A 23,075-nucleotide genomic window follows, 5' to 3' on the forward strand; every position below is an offset into this window, starting at 1 on the left:
TATTCATTCTAAAGATAATTAACACTATCTTAAAAGTAAATTTTATAAAAAGCAATGCGCACGTGAGGGGGCATGTGTTCTACTTCATTGCAAATAGCACAATTCTTAAGCAATGAACTAGAGACTTAGTGAATTTTTGTTGATGGCAGAAGGGGAAGGGAAAAAAAGGCAGAAGAAAGAAGAAAAGGAGTGGGGAAAAAAGGGAGTCAAGTCTACTTCCTGGTCCCTATTTAAAGAATTCTAGCATTTATATTTTTGAATAGATAGTTTCTTCTTAAAGGAACTAAACATCTCATCTCTGGGGCTTGAAAGCCTTTTCCTACATGACTATGTGTAGTGTACAACACTTCTGTAGTCTTGAGATTCAGGGGAATAATAGTAAATGATCTAACTATGATGCAATGAAGTTCTTGACATTTTTTCTAACAGTTTTGCTGCAATGTTTCATATTTATCTACAACAGTTCCTTGGTTTTTGTTTGTTGGTTGGTAAGCTTCCAGTGGAAGCCTAGTCAGAGTCTTTTTCTAGGAAATTTCAGGGTAAGTTAAATGCTGCATCCCTTTAAAAGAATACAACTAAAAGATTTAACTGATGGGGCATCTTTTGTGGGATAATGGGAATGAGAAAAAGAACAAAATTTTACCCAGTGTCTATTATGAGCCAAACAATTTTACATATACTATTTCATTTACTCCTTATAGTCTCTAAGAGTAGGTACAATTACTAACCCAGCTCACAGGTTATCAAACAGATTAGGAAATTAGCTTGGTCCAAGATCATACTGCTAACTAGAGCTAAAATTCAAACTCAGGTTTCTTTACTCCAACACACTTCTGGTTTACACTTTATCACACTAACAATTTTCTAAATTGGGATTTTGGTGACAAATAAAATACCATGAGCTGTCTTTCAACTGGGTATGTTTCAGTTTTCACTTTGGCTTTAAAAAAAAAATTTATTGATGTAATAGCTGCTTTGCACTTCCCAAGTGGCGCTAGTGGCTAAGAACCCACTTGCTGGTTTAGGAGACATGAGATGTGGGTTTGATCCCTGGGTCAAGAAGATCCCCTGGAGGAGGGTACGGCGGTCGCCCACTCCAGGTTTCTTGCCTGAAGAATCCCATGGAGAGTGGAGTCTGGCGGGCTACAGTCCATGGGGTTCCAAAGAGTCAGACGTGCCTGAAGCAACTTGGCAGCAGTAGCATAGTTGCTTTACAATGTGCTGCTGGTTTCTATTGTACAGCACACTGAAACAACTATACATACACTATAGCCCCTCTGTTTTGGATTTCCTTCCCATTTAGGTCACCACAGAGCACCCAGCAGAGTTCCCTGAGCTACAGGTTAGGGAACTAACTTATAGGTCCTCATTAGTTATCTATTTTATACATAGTATCAATCATGCATATGTGTCAATCCTAATCACCCAATTCATCCCACTTCGGGTTTTCTGAACCATCTTCTTCCTTACACACCTCTGCGATGTAACCATCAAGGCATAGCGGGAAATAGAACACCTATTACCTCTACATTAAATTAGTAACTATCATATTTCTAAGAAAAGTGAATGTAAGCACAAAAACGATGTGCTAAAACCCTGATATGTCCCATGGATAACTTCCCTTTTAGCAACTGAAGACTGAGGTTCCCTAGTCTTTCAATATGTGAGAAGCTGAGTATATGACTTGGGTTTACTGAGCAGCAGAGGGGTGCAGGAAGAAGGGAGGAAAAGGTGCCTTAAGAAATGGAAACTCAGGAAGTGATAAAGTTTTATGGAAGCAAGTGAGAACAAGAAAGATCAGGTAGGGAGGAGAAAGAGCTGTCTTCACAAAGCACCAGAAAAAAAAAAAATCCACAATGTTATTGTGGCCATGAAAATAGTGTTCTTAGTGATTAAATGACCCCGATTTCCTTTCCTGTAAAATCATTTCTCAGTTTGCAGGATCACGACTCCATCTGCGCAGTTGCTGGTTCATTGTTACAGACTGTACCAATGTTGAAAAACAAGTCATCCGCCAGTTTAAATATTATTGACTCATTGATTGAATTCTTTTACCAGGAGTGCATGTTGCGATGAAAGGCCAGTCCTTTGTTGTTTTTAGAACACTTACTCTAGCTGTACGTGCAACTGTATTATTCTCTCACTACTGGTTTTCAGTTTGTTGTCGAAGTACTAAACGTATTGCGGGTCTATGTAGTCTTCTATCAAAAAGTATTAAGGTTGTGAGAGAAATACACAATCATTAAACTTAAAAGTTTTGTAAAACATGAGATTGTCCTGGAAATGCATTTGCCTTTGTCCACACCAGAAACAGATCTCATCTCCGTGTGTGTGTGTGTGTGTGTTACTCAGTTGTGTCCAAATCCTTGCAATCCCATGAACTGTAGCCTGCCATACTCCTCTGTCCATGGGATTCTCCAGGAAAGAATACTAGAGTGCATTGCCATGCCCTTCTCCAGGGGATCATCCTGACCCAGGGATTGAACCCTGGTCTCCTGCATTAGCAGGCAGATTCTTGACTGTTTGAGCCACGGAGGAAGCCCATACTCCCTCACATTTATGTACGTATCTTCCATGAGTGCCACGTATCTGAATGAGTCTAAAACTAAGGGGTGCAAGCAACAGTCTTGTTGCAGAATGAGCCAACGGTGCCACAACATTTGCTTAGAAGGAAGATGATGAAGACTGGCTTGTTTGTCCTATCGTTCATACTTATAAACCCTAAATTTTTATAACAACACAATTATAATGGTTGTTAAATGGCTAACATGTAATTACTTATTAGAAACTGTCCTAAGTATTTTGTAATGCCTCATTTTTTTTCCTTCAAAACAATTCTATAAGGTAGGGGGTATTATTAACCCCATTTTACACATGAGGAAGGTGAGGTAAAGTTACCTTGGAGAAAGGAACTTGTCCAAAGTCATATATGGGGCCTTAGCCAAGCAGGACTTGAACACAAGATTTTCTGACTTCAAAATCCTGCTACCCTGCTTTACTGGTACCCCATAGAGGTAGCAGGAATTGTCAGAATCCTTTCAAGACAAAAACTAGCTATTTAAGACAGGCTTGTTACACAACCGAGGGGAAGCACGTCAAAGGAAGAATTATCACCACTTCAGCCAGCACTTGCTATACATGGATAAAATCGGTTCAAGCCTCAATAGCAGTGTCTCAAGAAAACAGAGATCCTTCCTGAAAGGAAAATTACATGTAAAATCTTTGTTGTATTTTTTGCAGTGAAAATGCATTCAGGTATGTCTTCCTGGTTCCAAATGACTTACTCCACCAGCATCCAATTAAAACAATACATGCAAGTTTTTCCATTAGCCTCAGGTCAGTGTGGGGCTGATACCATGGATATCTTTGTGGCAGGTGTGCTGACAAAGCCCTCATCTGGCTTTATGAACACTTCAAACCTCAAAACAGCTGGTAGTATTTTCTTTCCTCCAGAAATTCTTAACATAGAATTACTCAGAATGCCTAAAAAAGCCAGTATATAGACTTTTCCACAAGTAAAGAGACATATAAATGCATAGAAATAAATAAGTAAAAAGGAAAGTCCAAAATCCCACTATTAAATATGTCTATAATTCAGTATTTTTCATATGCGTAGTTTAGACTTCCGAAGAAGGCAATGGCACCCCACTCCAGTACTCTTGCCTGGAAAATCCCACGGACCAAGGAGCCTGGTGGGCTGCAGTCCATGGGGTCGCGAAGAGTCGGACATGACTGAGCGACTTCACTTTCCCTTTCTTTCCACTTTCATGCATTGGAGAAGGCAATGGCAACCCACTCTAGTGTTCTTGCCTGGAGAATCCCAGGGATGGGGGAGCCTGGTGGGCTCCCGTCAATGGGGTCACACAGAGTCGGACATGACTGAAGCAACTTAGCAGCAGCAGCAGTTTAGACTTCACCTCAAAGTCTAGGCTGTATAATTAAAAGAGGTCTTATCACCTCCTCTCCTAGGAAGAGCTCTAAGACTTGTGTAATGGTAATACATGCCTTCTGGGTTTCTCTGGGGAGCATACTTAATTGATTCTAATCATATCTATCATGTACTGTTTACTCTTTCCAAGCACTTTTTAAGTTCTGAAGTACTTCTAAACAGTGTACATCTTAACGGTAATAGGCCTTTATATCTATAGCATTCATCTTGCCTCAATCTTTAAATTTCCACGTTTTACTTGTTTCTCCTTGCTTTTAAGCATAGGGTTTATTTTAATGTGAATTGACTTTCCTTAAAAAGAGAAAAAGAAACCATAAGTGCAAAGCCCAACAAGGCCCCATCTCCTCACCAGTGTCACGGATCAACCCATTTGTAGAGAGATGCTGCTCTTTTTCATGTCTCAAGATGCATATAGGTCTTGTAAGACTTCTCCACCAAAATGGTAGAGAACAATGCAGATACATCACCAAAATATCTGAGAGTCACAGGACACAGCCTGCACAGGCACTGAAACTCTTTATAGGATCTTGTTGAGTTTTTAAAAATTCATAAGCATTATTCATTCTAGTCTATAATATAACCATGTTTGTTTTATTGTGACTAGTAAGTGGTTTTTCCTTAGAATCTATAGATAAAAGTGGCTATTACATGAATGTGTCCAACTTTTAATGGGCTTCCCTGATGGCTGAGTGGTTAAGAATCTGCCTGCAATGCAGGAGACCTGGGTTGGATCCATGGGTTGGGAAGATCCCCTGGAGAAGGGAATGGCAACCCCCTCCAGTACTCTGGCCTGGAGAATTCCATGGACAGAGGAGGCTGGTGGGCTATATAGTCCATAGGGTCACAAAGAGTCACAACTGAGCAACTAACACTTCGACTCTGACTTGCCCTACTTAAGCCCAGGTGTACAAAACCCTCAAAACACTGGTGTGCTTCTGGTGCTAAGGATCTTAGTCAAAAAAGCATGGATCATGCACTAATTTTTATTTTAAGCGAATGTAGCTGATGTTACAACCAGGGACCATTAGGACTATTAGCATTCATTGTCTGACACAAATGCTTACTCCTCATTCCACTGTGCTGTGCTTAGTCACTCAGTCGTTTTTCACTCTGCAACCCCATAGACTGTAGCCCACCAGGCTCCTCTGTCCATGGGGATTCTCTAGGCCAGAATACTGGAGTGGGTTGCCACACCCTCCTCCAGGGGATCTTCCCAACCCAGGGATCGAACCCAGGTCTCCTGCATTGCTGGCAGATTCTTTACCATCTGAGCCACCAGGAAAGCCTCATTTGACTAAAGCAGATGTTAAAGCAACTTTACCTGAAGTGACGCTTTTTCCCCAAATGCCTTCCATATTATAAAATATGATGAATTTTATAATTCCAACGAAAAAATTCCAAGAAAAGATTCAAAGAAAAATAATTCCAAGAAAAAATTCCGAAGACCAAATTTAGCACTTTTTTTGTGATGAAGTTCTTATGCTGACTCAGGTTTAGCAAGATGGATATTTAAGTGCTAGGTTTTATAGAATCATATTCTTTACTAAGAAGTTACTTTTACATCTTTCCGAACTCTAGAATATAAATCTTCTCCAAGGCCATAATATTCTTCTTTTATTTCTTTTATTTCTTCTTTCCCTTTCCTTTCGTATTTACATTGTCTAACACAGATGACGGAGAAGGCAATGGCACCCCACTCCAGTACTCTTGCCTGGAAAATCCCATGGACGGAGGAGCCTGGTGGGCTGCTGTCTATGTGGTCGCACAGAGTCGGACATGACTGAGCAACTTCACTTTCACTTTTCACTTTCATGTATTGGAGAAGGAAATGGCAACCCACTCCAGTGTTCTTGCCTGGAGAATCCCAGGGACGGGGGAGCCTGGTGGGCTGCTGTCCATTGGGTCGCACAGAGTCAGATATGACTGAAGTGACTTAGCAGCAGCAGCAGCAGCAACACAGATGAACTAACTATAAAGCTCTATTTTATCACTAGGTGATTCTAGTTTGAATTTTTTTTTTAATTTCTTGCTTCAAATTATATAAAGTGAATTCATATTTGTTTGTTCTGTAAGTTTAAAATAATCTACTTAGAATTTACTTAAGAGGAGATTCCTAGTAAAATAAGGAACAGAAGTTCAGAGGACTAGGTTAGTCTGGTCCTTATATCTGTCATAGAGATACAAAGAAGATCCAGAATAATATACACAAAACTATTTCTCACCTATCAGAGACGATCAAGAATAAGGTACACAAAATTTCCTTGCAAATTCTGTCACTTGAGTTAGTTTCAAAGTATTGAGCTAATGTGAATGTACGTTCACATTCCAGAGCTCCTGGTTACACCTCCTGGTTGAATCACATGGCTAAGACACCTCAGGCAAAGAGACTATAAATTCAGCTGCATGGTTTCTCAGAGGAAATAAAATAAAACCCATTTTTGAGGATCATAATACCAGGTTGAAAGTTTGCATGCATGGAGCCTCCGGCTTCTTCCAAATAAAAGGTAAGCATAAACACTAAGCATAATGTTCTGACCTGGGTCGGGCGGCATACACACACAGGAAAATTGAGTATTGTAGCCCACTTTGAAGTTGGAGTTGATGGGGTAGTAATCAGCTAGCTTGATCATCTTCTTGAAAGCATCGTAGATAAAAATGAAGCTAATCAGAGAAGAAAAGCCCTCTTCAGTGAAGCGAGTGAAGTACTGAACCAGAAAGCTGGCATCGGTGGCTACTAAAATGAGACACAGAAAGGCCGACCAGAGGCCGATCCAAAGGCGAAACTCCAAATAGTCAAAATTATGGTCCCTGGAAAGAAGAAAAAAGGTATTTAGACTCCTTCTCCATGGAACATAAACTGCAACACAAAACTACCAAACTGCAGAGTGATTGTTAAAAATATAAGATCACTTATAGCTACTAGATAGAAAGATCATTCTTAATTTTATCCAGGAAGTATTACCTTTAGGATTTGGCCTAATGGCACTAGGCTAAAAAATAATTTCAGGTGTTTGAGAAAAGCACAACGAAGGAATCATACCATTTGAATGTAATTGACTCATTAATTTTCTTCTTGTATTGATTCTTTTATCATAGAGTGTCCTTTATCACTCTTTATGGTCTTTGTTTTAAAGTCTATTTTGTCTGATATGAATACTGTGACCCCCACTTTCTTGTCATTTATGCCTGCATGAAATATCTTTCTCTATCCCCTCACTCAATCTTCTCATTCAAAATGATGATCCCTATGTAGAAAAACAGTTTGAAAGCGTAACACTGGTACCTAGCATATGTTCAATAAATGTTTTGGGAGCCTTCTGGTTAAGGAAGACACTAAGAAAGTATTCTGTCTTCCTCAAGTCATCAAAGTCTACTGAGAAAGACAAACTGATAAACAATCACACCGCAAAATACTAAGTGATACCTAAAGTTCCCACAGAGTGTCACAGAAGTGGGACTAATTTGGGCTCGGCGAGGTGGTGGGGATAGATAATCTTGCAGAAAAAACTAAAAGTATTTAAGGAAAAGCAAGAACTTTTGAGATAGACCAGGGAGGGTCAGGTCAGGAAGACGAAAAACAGTGCTCAAGGAGACATGTGGCATGAACTCCATGCAATGCCCCTTGTGAACTGAGCGTCACCAACACAGGGAGATGGGATCAAATGAATTTGAGTCAGCTGTACTGAGGTGGACGAACCTAGAGCCTCTTATACAGAGTAAAGTAAATCAGAAAGAGAAAAAAAATATCACATATTAATGGATATATTGGGAATCTAGAAAAATAGTACCAATGAACCAATTTGCAGGGAAGGAATAGAGATGCAGAAGTAGAGAATGGATTTATGGACACAGCTGGGGAAGAAGAGGGTAGGACAAATTGAGAAAGTAATATTGACATATATATACTATCACGTATAAAATAGATAACTAATTGGAAGCTGCTATATACACAAGGAACCCAGCCTGGTGCTCTGTGATGACCTAGAGGAGTGGGATGGGAGCAGGGAGGGAGCTCAAGAGGGAGAGGACATATATATATATATATATATATAATATATATAAATAATTATGACTGATTCCCACTGTTGTACAGCAGAAAACAACACAACACTGTAAAGCAACTGTCTTCCAATTAAAAAGTAAAAATAAACAAGTGATTCAATATTCAAAAAAAGAATACGATGCCTCCATTTAAGTAGGCCATTTTTCAATACCTTTACACTTCTTACAAGTGAATTAGTTCAAGATTCATATTTTGGAAAACATGGGTCAAATGTTGGTATTTTACCATTTCACACTCATTATTTTACAATTATGTGGACAGTGCATTAAAATAGTTGTTTTTATCATCATTTGCAATGAAAAAACATATTGGTAATCACATTTCTTGTATGAGAAAAAATAAATCAAGGATCATGCATGCTTAAAGCTCTATGGCTTTCCCTTTATACAGTGAGTTTCTGATAACTGACAGCCACATATTTTAATGCTTCCCCAAAGACATCTTGTCAACATGTCCATTACCAACAGCCTAGTCTAGGCCACCAAGAAGCCTTTCCCTGATTCTTGTAAGAACCTCCTTACTAATATCGATGCTTGCCCTGCTCAAAGCTGTTTTCCACATCACAGCCAAAATAACCTTTTCAAATGTAAATCAAATGTCCTAGTTTAAAGTCTTTTGGTGGCTTTGCACTGCTCTTAGAATAAAAATTCAAATTCTCTTCCTAATACAATGTCTGGTGCATAAAAGGGTTTCAATAAAGCTATACCTGCAGGCTACAACTTGAAAGTTGTAATGTCAGAAAGTTACTGAACTGGTTTATGAGCTATCACAGGTACCCAAGTGATGACCAACCAAAACTTCTACTGAATATTAGAATTAAAAGTTGCTTGATTTCATATGTCAACTGGACTAGGCCATGAGGTACTCAGGTATTGGGTCATACATTATTCTGGGTGTTTAAGAGTGGTTTGGGTAAGGTTAACATTTAAATCGATAGACCTGAGTAAAGCAGGCTGCCTTCCATAATGAGAGTGTGCTGCATCCAGTCAGTTCTTCAACTGAAAAGAACAAAAAGGCCAGCTTCCCTCAAGCAAGAGAGGACTGTCCAGCAGACAGCCTGCCTTTGGACTTGATCCATAACATAGGCACTACCTAGTTCTCCAGCAGAAGGCCTTGGATCTGGAACCTAAGTTCTCCTGGGTCTTCAGGTTGCTAGGCCACCTTGCAGGTTTTGTACTTGCCAGCCTCTAGAACTGTGTGAGCCAATTAGTTATGATAAATCTCTTATAGATGAATATACACATTGTATTGGTTCTGTTTCTCTGGAGAATCCTGATTAATCACCAAGTGGTCATATGTGCCTCACTTTATGGATGAAGATACCAAGGCCAATAGAAACTAAGCCATTTATCCAATGTCAAGGCTTTCACGGCAGAGCTGGACCAGAAACCAATTCTCTGTACTACTGGACAGGTCCTTTTAAAAATTACAGCATGGTTCTTCCTGTACAATTTATATTCAGTGTGTGGTGTGTGTGTGTGTATGTGTTAGTTGCTCAGTCGTGTCTGACTCTTTGCGACCCCATGGACTGTAGCCCATCAGGCTTCTCTGTCCATGGAATTCTCCAGGCAAGAATGCTAGAATGAGTTGCCATTTCCTGCTCCAGGGGATCTCCCTGACCCAGGGATTAACTTTGGGTCTCCTGCATTGCAGGCGGATTCTTTACCATCTGAGCTACCAGGGAAGCCCTAGCACACGAGTGGGCCTTAAAGTCACTGTCCTCTATTTCCTTCTTATCAAATCACACACATTGGAATACATTACCAAAACAGGAGATTAGTAACACTTGGGTAGAAAGTTATCTTCTACAGATTTCCCAAAATCTTTCTAAAGACATCTTTGGCATTTCTTTACAGTTCCCTCCACATCTGGAACTCCAGTGTTGAATCCTATGCATGTCTTTCTGAGATAAGTAGACTCTAGAAAAAGCTAAATTCTAGGAGTTTACACTATAATTTACATTATCACACCATGAGTCAGAGCCTAGAAACAGTTTTATTACTTTAGACATTTTCCTTAAAACAAAGTTTTAAACAATTACCTAGTTTTGCTTTCCTAACAAGATTAAAGTTAGAACAATCCTTAATGTGTTCTAAGAATGCTAATTCTTATTTACAGAATTGATGTTTATAGGACAGGATAAGAAATAATCTAGTCATCAGCTAATGGTCAGGAACACTATCAGTTTGAGTACAAAGGGGGAAAATGCATGTATAAACTTGAATCTTAGGACCTAAACAGGATACCCAAACCAGCTCCTCTAAAATACTTAAATACTCCCAGAGTGTCTCTGTAAGAATAACCCAGATAAATTCACTAATACCAATCACTCCATTAGGAAAGTGATATGTTTACAGCAGCAAGAAGAAAGAGGAATAAAAGATGAGAAACTTTAAACAAGCCGATCAACAGTGATTTTAAACAAGCCGATCAACAGTGATGACTACAATAAAAGGCAATGTTAACGTCCAATAAGATTATCAGGCCCCTTGGTGCCAAGTTTAAATTGCAATTAAATTATAAAAGTTATAAGCTACAGAAAGGAAATGATAGTAGAAACCGAAGAAACTATGGTGCGTTAGAAGGACAAAATCAGTGTACATTTTTTTGGTAAAACTCAATGTTTCTAAAGATTTACACGATAGTTTTGAGCAGCAGAAACCCAAGGGTACAGGAAAAACGAAGAACTTACCTTTGAAGCATGTTTCAGAAATCAGTCACTGACAAATATAAACTCCCTAAACTGAATGAATAAATCCAGGTACTTAATAGAAGACAATAATAATTTGAAGGCCTACAAGTAAACTACTCAAATAATATAAGAAATAAATTAATAAATGACCAAATGACAAACAGGATAAAATCCAACTTTAATCACGAAGTTTCTATATGACTTAGACCACACTGCTTAAACTCCCTTCAGATTTCTCCCAGAAGAAAAGGAAAAGGAATCCAATTCTCTATTATTGGGATTGTTGTTGTCGTTTAGTTGCTAAATCATGTCCAGCTCTTTTCCAACTCAATGGACTGTAGCCCACCAGCCTCCTCTGTCCATGGGATTTCCCAGGCAAGAATACTGGAATGGGTTGCCTTTTCCTTCTCCGGGGGATCTTCCTGACCTGGGGATCAAACCCATGCCTCCTGCACTGGCAGGCAAGTTCTTTACTATTGAGACATGAGTGAAGCTCATTACTGAAATACAGTGTGTAAAAATAGTTCAAAAGAGACTGCAGAATTGGAGAAACAAAACTATGTGTGTTTTGGAAAGTTGTGAGCTATTCCTTCATTGTTACTAATTTTAAAAAGCGACAGTATATCATTCATATGCCTTTTCATGGTTTTCCAGTTGATAAGCCAAATATTAAATCCTGTATTCCAAGTCAGAGATAAATCTGTGGATTATTTGGAGTTACTGTTTGAGTCCATTAAACTCACAAAATAAGAATTTATCTCTTTCTTAAAAAATAAAGAAGGTAAAATATGATGGGGAAAACCTGGGCAAAAGATAGTAAAATACTTTCTTTACTGAAGGATTTCTCAGATCCCTTAGTAAACTGAAGGGTAAAGTGAATTATCAATAGGGGGATATAATAAATAATGTACAGCACTCCCTAGACTTATTGGGATCACAGATTTTTCTTTTTCATTGAGAATCTAATACAACTAGCAAATGATGAAACACACTTTGAGAAACAGTGGTCTACACAAATACTCTGTATCTAGACATATCAGCACTGCTGTTACCATATGTAAGCAAATGATATAGCATTGTGAATAAAAGAATAAGGTTTGCCACATAAGTGTCATATGTTACTCGGTGATGGATTTAAAGTACAGTTTCTCAAATATTTCTTGTTGCTTTACTGCTATTTTCAAATAAATCACTTGAAACTATGTTTAAGTTTCCAATTTTGATGAAACAGAAGGGAAAATGAGAAAGGAACTTGCTTAGCAAAAGGAAATAATCTCGATTCTACAATTATCTAAAGCAAACCAGGGTGCAAACATTTTCTGTAGATTAAGGCTCTGATCACATTGTATACAATAAATCTTTCTGCAAAGGTTGCACATTTGTCCCTGTTTATAGTATGTGCTTGTTTAATCTTTCCACAAAGGCTTTCTTGTCTCACATGATGTTTTCTTAAACATATAAAAACTGTTTGACTCTTTCTATAAACTGACAGGAGCAGAATTTTTTCCAATGGTCTCCTGAGAATTATAACGGAGGAATTTCTGGTAATGATCTACAGAGAACATAACTCTAGTTAAAATCTGAAGCTTTAAATGCTTGGAAGACCTTTAATTTTTGCCCTCAACCCAGTTTTCAAAACCCTCATTTTAAATTCTCATTCCCTCCTCTCTCGTGATCACTTTTGACAGCATACATGGCTTCTTTTTTTTTTTTTCTTTTAGTAATTTTTATCCCTCTAAGTTGATTTTTTAAGATTTCATTTATCTATTTATTAGTTATTTATGACTGCACTGTGTCTTCGTTGCTGTGCAAGGGCCTTCTCCAGTTGTGGAGCACAGGCTCCAGGCACATGGGCTTAGTGGCTTGTGGGATCTTCCTCGACTATGGATCTAACTCGTGTACCCTGCGTTGGCAGGCAGAGTCTTAACCACTGGAACACCAGGGAAGTCCCCACACAATTTCAAAGCCTCCTATTTGAGTCCTTAAGTCTACGAGGCATTAAGTGGGTAATAACATTTCTAACATTAAAATCCTAAAACTGTATAATGGTAGAAGTATATGGAAATTCCAACAAGGAATGCTAGCAAGCCATATGAAGTTCTGCAATCTATCTGTGTACTGAGATCTGCCAGTAAAGGCAGTTCTCTCTCAGAGGTATCAAGTTCACTAGAAAGAAGCTGGAATTCCCAATTTGATTTTGAAGCCATTTGTGGGCTAATGTGGCTATTTAGATAATTTGGTTAATTCAATTTTCTCCATCTTAAAATAATCCATCAATTTCTAAAAGAAAATACTGGTACCACAATTGCCAAGCCCATTAGTAATGTCTAGTGATTCCACAAGAGGTTTAGGCTCTGGAGTCAGAAAGCAGGGATTCAAATCCCCACCCTGCAACAACTGGTTGATGCAACCTTCAGCAATTTATTACCTACTCTGTGCCTGCTTTCTCATCGATAAAACAGGATATAGTCCCTACTCCACAGGACTGCTACAAGAAATAAATGAGGGAGTACATGTAATGCACTTAGGACAATACTTGGAACACGGCCAAGCACTCAATAAATGTTAGCTGTTACCCAGTTGATTCTAGAAATCCATCATTAGTTAAGAACACAGGAATGGGATTTAGGAGCAGTGGGCCACGGGAGCACCCGGCCTCTTCCACAGACAAGCTATGTCACCTTGAACAAGTCACTTCACTTCTCTAGTGTCAGTACGATCATAGCAGGAAATAGAAGGCAACCTCAGATGGAATTCTGAGGAAAACTTTTAAGATGTGAACTATTTACAGAGGAATGAGTAACAAAAATGGCAAGGTTCTCAGGGACTAGAGATGTCAGGAAGCCATTTCTACCCTCGTCCCCCGCCCCCCACAACAGCTTAGAAAGGCTAAGGAAAGAAGAGTCACCAGAGCCTGATGAGGGCAGAACCAGGGTGGGGTAGGGGGAGCCACCGGATGGAACAAGCCACTGCCAGACTGCCCGGGAGAGCAGTGACCAAGCGCGGCGGGGGAAGCAGACATGCCCTGACCTCTCTGCGTTCCTGTGCTCCTGAGGCTCTGCTTTAGCCAAACCCAACAGGAAGCCAGAGGGCAGAGGAGCCTGCGTGCTGGGGTCCACCGGGGTCAGCCTCCAGAGGCACAAAGCAGGACAATGAGGCAGAGAAGAACGGGGGCGGAGGAGAAGCAATGTGACAGAGGGACCTCCACTGAATCAAATGTTAGCACCTGCCAGGTGACTTAATCTCTGAGGGCCTCTCAATCTCCAGATGCTAAAATTTCCAAATTCCACTTAACTACTATTCTGTGCAGGCTTCCCTGGTGGCTCAGACAGTAAAGAATCCACCTGCAATGCAGGAGACCTGGGTTTGATCCCTGGGTCACGAAGATCCTCTGGAGAAGGGAATGGCAACCCACTCCGGTATTCTCGCCTGTAGAATCCCATGGACAGAGAAGCCTGGTGGGCTACGGTCCATGGGGTTGCAAAGAGTCAGATGCGACTGAGGAACTTTCAGTTCACTATTCTGTGCTCTATCTAGACTGTGAATGTTCTACAACTCAACAACTCTAATTTATAATTTGATATCTATATACATACTTGCTGAAATTAAATAGAAGCCTCTCAAAAACGAGAACAGGTCCTGTGCTGCTCAAAATAGTGAGTGGTTGACCAGCAAAGAGGCAAAAGATGGCTCCAGAGACAGCGGTGCCCAGGAAACTCTCCAGCACACCCTAATAGAAAGAAAACAGAGGTGTTAATAGAAACATGCCTTATTTTATGTGTGATGTCACTAGGGGACTTAAACCACATGAGTATGCTATTTTGAGGGCTGTCACAAACATCAAACAAATGTAAAGAATATTGATTTTTACCAATATGGATATCACCTTCTATTTCACACACATATGATTTAGCCATTCCTGCCTATTCCAAGGGTTGAACTGCTCCTAAGTACTATAGTGACTGTAATGACTCGTGGTTGACTACAGAAGGCAAAGGATGACTCCAATACTCTTTAAAAAAATACTAATTGATGCTTCCATACATAAAATCACACTATACAATCCCACCAAGTGTGTAGAAGTGACTTAGTACTTCTGGTGTTGTTCTCTCTGTGGTTACTTTCAGTATTTGTTTTAGCTGAATTTCACTTTGCACACAGCAGGTACTTATAACTAGCTACATTTTATGCACAATAGCTATTTTCTATAACTGAAAGCTTTTTAAGAGGAAAGGAGAGCAAAGAGAATAGAAGAAAATGATTTGCCCTCTATCCTGCAGTCTCTAAGACATCAATTTCAAAAAATATTCTACTGCATATTCATTGTCCAGTGTAAATGTACACAAGAGCTGCAAATTACTTTCTCTCTAGAGGTAATAAATGCGTGGGGACATGAGTAACTAAACATTTGTGGCCACGTCGCCCTGTAGATGTATCTCTTAGAACCAACCCATTATTGCCCCTTAGCATAATAAGAACAAAGGATTATAAATATACATATATACATACACATATATATAATATCATATAATCACATAATGTATACATATAATGTAATTATTATAAAGAAATTGGTCTTTTAAAATTGATTTACAGAACTTTAAGCGCTATCCCCACTAAAAAGCCATCCCAGGAGACTCTTACTACGATGATTACTTGAAATATTTTTTTATGTGGCTTTAGAGCTAGTAATATTCTCTTCAGAATGACATTAACAATAGTACATCCTTCTCTTTTAAGGGTAGGGTTCAACTGGGAAAACACAAAAATCCTTTAGCACAGCACTATGTAATAATGAGGTTGGGGTGGAGATGGCATAAAAAAGCAAGAGTTGACAAGTAAAAAGACTAGTTCCTCACACAGTGTGCAGACACATTCTAAATACCTCAGTACACCTACTTTTGCCCAAGATGTTTAGGTCTGAAGTTTGGCAGGTGAGTGTTTTAAGAGGACCCTATTTACATAAACTCTATTGCATGGCCGAAGGGTACCATCTCGTTATTTACAGCCTTTGCACACATAATCATTGTATCCAGCTCATTCCTCCTAGGGGAGCAGCAAGCAGAATGATAAACAAAGCCAGTAGAACCAGGCTGCATTTATGCAGAGAAAAGAGAAAAAGGTTCCCCAGTGCCCACTAAATAGTATCAGTCTTGATCTCTTATCCCTGAAGATATGGAGTTTCAGGGGGTTAAATGATATGCACAAATCCATGCTCACTGTGGCACAAGTCTTTGGAGTATGGTTACCTGCCCAACTACTACTGCATCCTTGGCAAAGGGAAAAGGTATACATGCAGCTGGGATTTTCTCAGACTTGCACTTTTTTTTTTTTCACCTCTTGTGCACTGACACCGGGCTTTTTATGTCTTTGTCATTTATCTTTGTGTGTGCGTGTGCCTTATTTTAGTGTGTGTGACATGAAAGAGTAGGTCCTGGAAGGCTCCTCATGGCAGGACAAGCCATGCTCTGGGCACAGGTGACAGGCAAAGTGTCCCTGCATCGTTCTCTCTCAAGTATGGATGAGTGACTGTTTCTCATCACTACTGCAGGATCAAACTAAAGCACACAGCCTGGGTCTAAGAGAGAACACAGTGAAAAAAGGAGGAGTATGAGATTAAGAATACTCTATTTGACTTGAAGGGCTTCCCAGGTGGCTCAGCAGCAAAGAATCTGCCTGCCAACGTGGGAGATGCAGGTTTGATCACTGGGTCTGGAAGGTCCTCTGGAGGAGGAAATGACTACCGACTCCAGTATTCTTGCCAGGAAAATCCCATGGACACAGGAGCCTGGCAGGCTACAGTCCATAGGGTTGTGAAAAAGTTGAACATGACTCAGTAACTAAATAACAACAACAACAAATTTGATTTCATGTAGCTATTAACCTCTGTGAGGGGCAAGAGCAAGGTCTCCAGCATCATCTGTATTTCTCTTTCCCCCATAATGCTACACACCATTCCCCACATGCTCTCCAGGCACCCAGGAAACACTAAAGGAATCTAAGAAGACGCCCAAATCACACCCTAGGTCCCACTTATCAAAGGCCAACATCCATGACTGCTCATCCAATAAAGATAACAACTAATCTCTTCCCGAAAACAGCTTTGATTTATGGAAAGTCATGTGATCGTTAAAAGGTAAGATTATTTTTATTTCAGTACTTGATCCTTTGCTAAGTGCTACAGTTTCCATTTGTTGCTGACAATTTTAAAACAGAGACAGATGATTTATTATACACATTACACTGGAAACTTGCTTAAACTCCGAGGTGTTTCCAGTGTTTCTGAGAAAAGAACTATTTTCGTCACATTTTGACATGTTGCTCTTGACAATATAGAAATTTTAAAAAATAATCTCATGCAATGAATAACTTTAACTAGAATTTAAAGCAATTTGTAAAGTGAACTATCAAAAAAGCCCTTTTTTGATTTATTATTGTCAGTGTTCATGAATATAAAAAGGAAATAATGTGTGGATGTGTGCATTTTTAATAGCTATGGCTCATAAAACCACTTCTACGTCTGATTCCCCACAGAGGAACATACTCCCTAGCAATTCATGAGAATGTAATGTACACGGCTGAACTCTGAGGGGTGCAGAATCAGGTGCAGCAAAGCACTCCAGCTACATTTTGATTTGGTTTTTATTTTATTCCATTTCCGATCAGATGATACCCACCGCATAACAGAGGAAGGAGCTAACAACTTGCCCTTGGAAAACAGAGACTGGACTCTATTCTGCCACCAAAGAGCTGATGACCTTGGGAACGTCACTTAACCTTTGTCAATTTCAGTTTCTTCAGGTAGGAGAAAAACATCGAGGCATAGTACACATACTGTACAGTATAAAAATGGACTCTGGAGTCAGATCACCTCAAGCTGACATCCAGACTGTATATGATTTACTCTGTAATGACTTAAACAAGTTACTTAACCTCTCTGTGCCTTGTAACGTGAACATCAGATTAGATAACATGTCTAATGCTTATCACAGTCATTGACAGATGTGCTTTTGATGAACAGTATAGTCTAAAGGAGATCAGTCCTGGGTGTTCTTTGGAAGGAATGATGCTAAAGCTGAAACTCCAGTACTTTGGCCACTTCATGTGAAGAGTTGACTCATTGGAAAAGACTCTGATGCTGGGAGAGATTGGGGGCAGGAGAAGGGGACGACAGAGGATGAGATGGCTAGATGGCATCACCGACTCAATGGATGTGAGTCTGAGTGAACTCTGGGAGTTGGTGATGGACAGGGAGGCCTGGCATGCTGCGATTCATGGGTTCGCAAAGAGTTGGACATGACTGAGCGACTGAAGTGAACTGAACTGAACACATACATCAGTCCCTCATGCTGGGAAAGATGGAAGGTAGAAGGAGAAGAGGCCATCAGAGGATGAGAAGGCCAGATGGCATCACCGATGCAATGGATATGAACTTGGGTAAAGTTCAGGAGAAGGTGAGGGACAGAGAGGGCTGTCATGCTATAGTCTGTGGGGTCGCAAAGAGCTGGACACAACGGGATGACAACAACAACAACATACACATTATGAATCTACTCAGATAAGAGATGAAGAGGCTGAACGAGGTCTCTTCCAAGGTCTCCTCCAGGTGGCTCAGCACAAAGAGCAGGTCCTGGAGTCAGGGATACCGGAGTTTAATCTCAGCTCCACTACTTATGAACTTCTCTAAATCCTAATTTTCTCCTCTGTAAAATCAATGGCTATTTCACAGGATAATTACTTGGACTGAATATGATAATACCATACAAAAAGCTAAGAATAAAGTAGAGAGACGATAAGATGCTGGTTTTCTTTTCTTCCTGCTTCCCGTCTCCTTCTTCCCAGTCTGTCTCAGTTACTTCTCTCTACTTCAACAGAGGAAGGAGATGGAGCGTGACAGTCAATAGGAGTGACAGGAAAAGATGAAGATTGCTCCTCAGGCAAAAAGAGGGCAAGAGCCTCTAGATTCTCAGTGTTTTCCAGGGTTAGGTTGCTGTTCAGTCATGTCCAATTCTGCGATCCCATGCACTATAGCCCTCCAGGCTCCTCTGTCCGTGGCATTTTACGGGCAAGAATACTGGAGTGAGCTGTCATGGCCTACTCCAGGGCATCTTCCCAGGGATCACACTCAGGTCTCTGTGTCTCCTACATTGGCAAGTGGATTCTTTACCACTAGGGCCACCAGGAATCCACAGAAGCCTTAGACGGCAATGTTACAGCCACTGATTTTGGTGTTTCTTTTCATTCCTTGTAGTATCAAACACATGAAATCAGCCATAATAAAACAAAATGGTGTATTTCCCTTTACAGAAATGAAGTAAAAATCCACATGTAAAGCAATTGGTGAACCTTTTTTAGCTCACACGAGGGTATAACATTAAACCAAAGATATTCCTTGTTTTATAGAAGGGCCAAGAGAGTCAACTGAAGTCTCAGAAAGATCAAGCATAAAAGAAATTTGAGGAAGGGAGGTTCAAGAGGGAGGGAACATATGTATACCTATGGCTGATTCATGTTGATATATGGCAGAAACCAACACAATACAGTAAAGCAATTATCCTCTAATTACAAATAAATAAGCTTTATTTTTTTTAATTTTATTTTTAAACTTTACATAATTGTATTAGTTTTGCCAAATATCAAAATGAATCCGCCACAGGTATACATGCGTTCCCCATCCTGAACCCTCCTCCCTCCTCCCTCCCCCATACCATCCCTCTGGGTCGTCCCAGTGCACTAGCCCCAAGCATCCAGTATCGTGCATCGAACCTGGACTGGCAACTTGTTTCTTACATGATATTTTACATGTTTCAATGTCATTCTCCCAAATCTTCCCACCCTCTCCCTCTCCCACAGAGTCCATAAGACTGTTCTATACATCAGTGTCTCTTTTGCTGTCTCTTACCGGGTTATTGTTACCATCTTTCTAAATTCCATATACATGCGTTAGTATACTGTATTGATGTTTTTCCTTCTGGCAGTATGGTACTGGCGCAAAGACAGAAATATAGATCAATGGAACAAAATAAATAAGCTTTAAAAAGTGACAAGAACATGAAAAAAAGGAGGAAATCTCACCATAGGAGCAAGATTCTTTAGAAAAAAAAACCCAACCACAATTGGTAGCACCAGAAGTTTGTCTGTGAACTACTTGTGATAAGTCAAGGCCATCACACCCGTCATGGCTAACACAAAGCAAACGCATTCAAGATGATAAAACATTCAACATTTATGCTGTCAACTTTGACTTTATTGCAATTTAGTACATTTAATATCTTCATATAACACTAAAGAATGACCTTTGTTGTTTTATGTCCTTTTTATTAAGAAATGTATTACTTGGATTAATAATTAACCCCAAACTGCCTTAAAATACAAAAGATTTTCTATCTCTTTGACAATTATCAACCAAGTAAAACGAGAAAAGAATATTTAGGGGGCAATAAATGCTAAAATATTCACCAACATTACTGTTAGATTTCAAGACTTGAAAAAAAAATGTCTACTAACCATAAAAAGAAATTTCAGCCTGTATTGGCTGTAATCTATTAAAACTGTGTAGAATGTTGATCAATAAAATTAAACTTCTCTAGCATTTGAATCTGAAATTTAGCCAAGAAAAATGATGCAGCCTAATGACTTTTAAACATGGCCATTGGAAATAAGCAAACAAACCTGAATTACCTGCAGATCAGATCCCCAACGTAAAGCCACAAGATCAAAAATAAGTGATGAGATGATGAAAGTACCTAAATCAAATTTGAGCCACATGAAAAATATCTGTGAGGGTTGTTTTTGTTTGTTTTGTTTTTTGTTTTTTAGGGAAAAAGAAATATTGAATTTTTATTTCCACTTTGGGCTTCCCAGGTGGCTTTGTGGTAAAGAATCTGCCTGTCAGTGCATGAGTACAGGAGACACATGTGGGAAAGATTCCCTGGAGAAGGAGAAGGAAATGGCAACCCACTCCAGTATTCTTGCCTGGAGAATCCCATGGACAGAGGAAGGAGCCTGACGGGCTTTTGCAGGGGGTTGCAAAAGAGTCAGACACGACTGAGCGACAAAACACATCTTCACTTTGAACAAATAAATCAAGATCTTCAAAGATTAGGTCCCAGGAATCCATAGGTTTCCAAAGTTCCCAAACTGATTTTTATACGGTCCATATTTGAGGTGCACCCATTCAGGCAATCTTTCTTCTTCTATCAAAGTAAGAACTACCCGCTAGCATGGTTAATGACCAGCAGCTACACAGACCATTCATCTACACTAGGAAGGAAGACTGGATACACAACCCTCATTTCTTACTTCACCTGTGTAGCTACAGACTATAAATCAATGATTTCTCTCCTGACAGATCACAGCTGCCAAATCCTTAGTGTGCCATCTCTGCCTAAAAGTGCTTTGTCGTCATAAACAGGATTTCTGTTTACACTGCCCAGCAGGAACAGAAAAAAGGAGGCAAGACTTGAAAAACAAATTATCTCTCTGCTTGAAGAAAAGTATGAGCCAAAATCTCTACTAAAGAGCTCCAGTTCCAAGTCCAATAGAACGGATAGCAAGAAAGAGAGGCTTTACAATATTGTTTTGTTTGAAGAGCTGTGAATAGGTATCTAGATCCTCTGAAGTGTCCAAACATCAAATACCAGTATAATCTTACACAAAAATTAAGTCCAGATGGATGAGAAATGTAAATGAAAACATAAAAGAACTAAGATATGTGGGTAAATATTTTTCTAATCTTGGGGTGGGGAAACTGCTCTAAATATATCATGAATATAAGAAACTATAAAAGACTAAAGATTTTGACTACATAAGAATTGAGATCTTTACAGCAAAAGAAATCAAATATGGTTAAAAGATACATAGCAGATCTAGGAAAAATACATTTGTGATATTTCTGACAAGCAAAGGGAAAATATCCTCATTATACAAAGAGTTCTTATAAGTCAATGAGAAAAAAAGAATGCCCCAAAGAGAAATATCCCAAGTGTACAAATATAAAGACACATAAGTAAGCAATAAGTATGGACGGATATTACCTCACTAAAAATCAAAGAAATGTAAATGGAATAAAAATGAACCGTCATTTTTAAGCCACAGAATGACAAAAATGAAAACATGAGACAAATTCTGTTTTGCTAGAAAGTGAGCAAGCCAGCTCTCTTGTCCATTACTGGTAGAAGTTTAAATCAGTATACCTTTGTGAAGTGTAACCTGAAATCAATATCAAAAATAAAATAAGTATATACTGCAATCACATTCTGCTAAAAATTTAGCTAAAGAGGTAATGACAAAGAAGGAAAGTGGAGTTAAGCACCAAGATTGTTTACAAATGAAAAGACTGAAAAAAACTAAAAGTCCACGAATAGAGAATTTATTAGGTAAATTACAGCACATACACCATGTGTATAAAGAAATGCAGCCATTAAAAATGCTGTGTTCAAGACCCATATTGAGGTGGAAAGACTTTCTTGAAATGCTAGTTACATAAATGATTGCATATATGATCTCATTTACAGAAAATCCTACACAGTGATCTGTTTATACAAGCATTGCAAGATACAGAAAGATATTCATGAACAGGTTAATAATGGTTATTCCTGGATTTAAGGGCAAAACGATCTTCTATGCAGTGTTTCTGTACTATTTGAATTTCGTACCATGCTTAATTTTATCTTATTCAAAACAAAGCTATTTCAAAATGATTTCAAGCTAAACACAAAATATTGTTTAGAATTTAGCATTGTTTGGGATCTTCACCGCTGCTCAAATGACCCATCATTTTCTGACCACCAAGAAAATAGAGTTGACAAAGGTCATTTGCATGGGAAAAACAGCCAAATAGGTTTCTGCTAAATGGAATTTGGTAAAACAAAAAAACAAACTTCAATCAAACAGGTTTCATTCAAAACTTATACATGAAATGAAGCAAATTGTCTAAAGTTAAAGTTTCTTCCAGGGAAAAGGAATGACCAACATACCCTGGAGGCAAGTAAACAGTGTGGTGCCCTTTACTTTGTAACTGAATACACATTTATTGTTTTCTTACCAACACAACCTAATTGGATCATTCCAACAGACAACCCTGCCCAAACTGGAATATGTTTCTGTTGCAGATTAACACATCACCTTCTATTTCCACTTCAGGGAAGAAACGCACTTTGGTACCAAAATGTAACATTCAGGGAAGATGAAATTATTATCTAGTCTTCATGCAGTAAAGTAATTATCAGTTGCTTTAATCCTGCTGTTACAAATTGCGCATGATGCTTTGTAAAGAAGTGTCTATCTTATTGAGGAATATCATATATGAGTAAGAAATGATACATTTCCAACTTAAGCAGATTGATCGAATATTCTCAGCACAGCAGTAT

General features: G+C 39.1%; 1 protein-coding gene across 11 annotated transcripts in view; it reads right to left on the reverse strand.

The window, feature by feature from the left end:
- The window catches only part of SLC4A4 (solute carrier family 4 member 4), a 379,388-nt gene that overhangs the window by 69,521 nt on the left and 286,792 nt on the right, over positions 1-23,075 (reverse strand). For all 11 annotated transcript variants that reach the window (XM_086405458.1, XM_086405455.1, XM_086405451.1 and 8 more), the window contains 2 exons: positions 14,301-14,434; positions 6,486-6,757 (listed from right to left, as the gene is read on the reverse strand). In XM_086405458.1, coding sequence (XP_086261584.1) covers positions 6,486-6,757; positions 14,301-14,434 — 406 coding nt within the window. The remainder of the gene's footprint in view (positions 1-6,485; positions 6,758-14,300; positions 14,435-23,075) is intronic.

This window comes from Bos grunniens, chromosome 6 (assembly GCF_055505025.1).
Source record: "Bos grunniens cultivar Pamir isolate PY7600 chromosome 6, Bosgru_T2T1.0, whole genome shotgun sequence".
Taxonomy (NCBI): domain Eukaryota; kingdom Metazoa; phylum Chordata; class Mammalia; order Artiodactyla; family Bovidae; genus Bos; species Bos grunniens.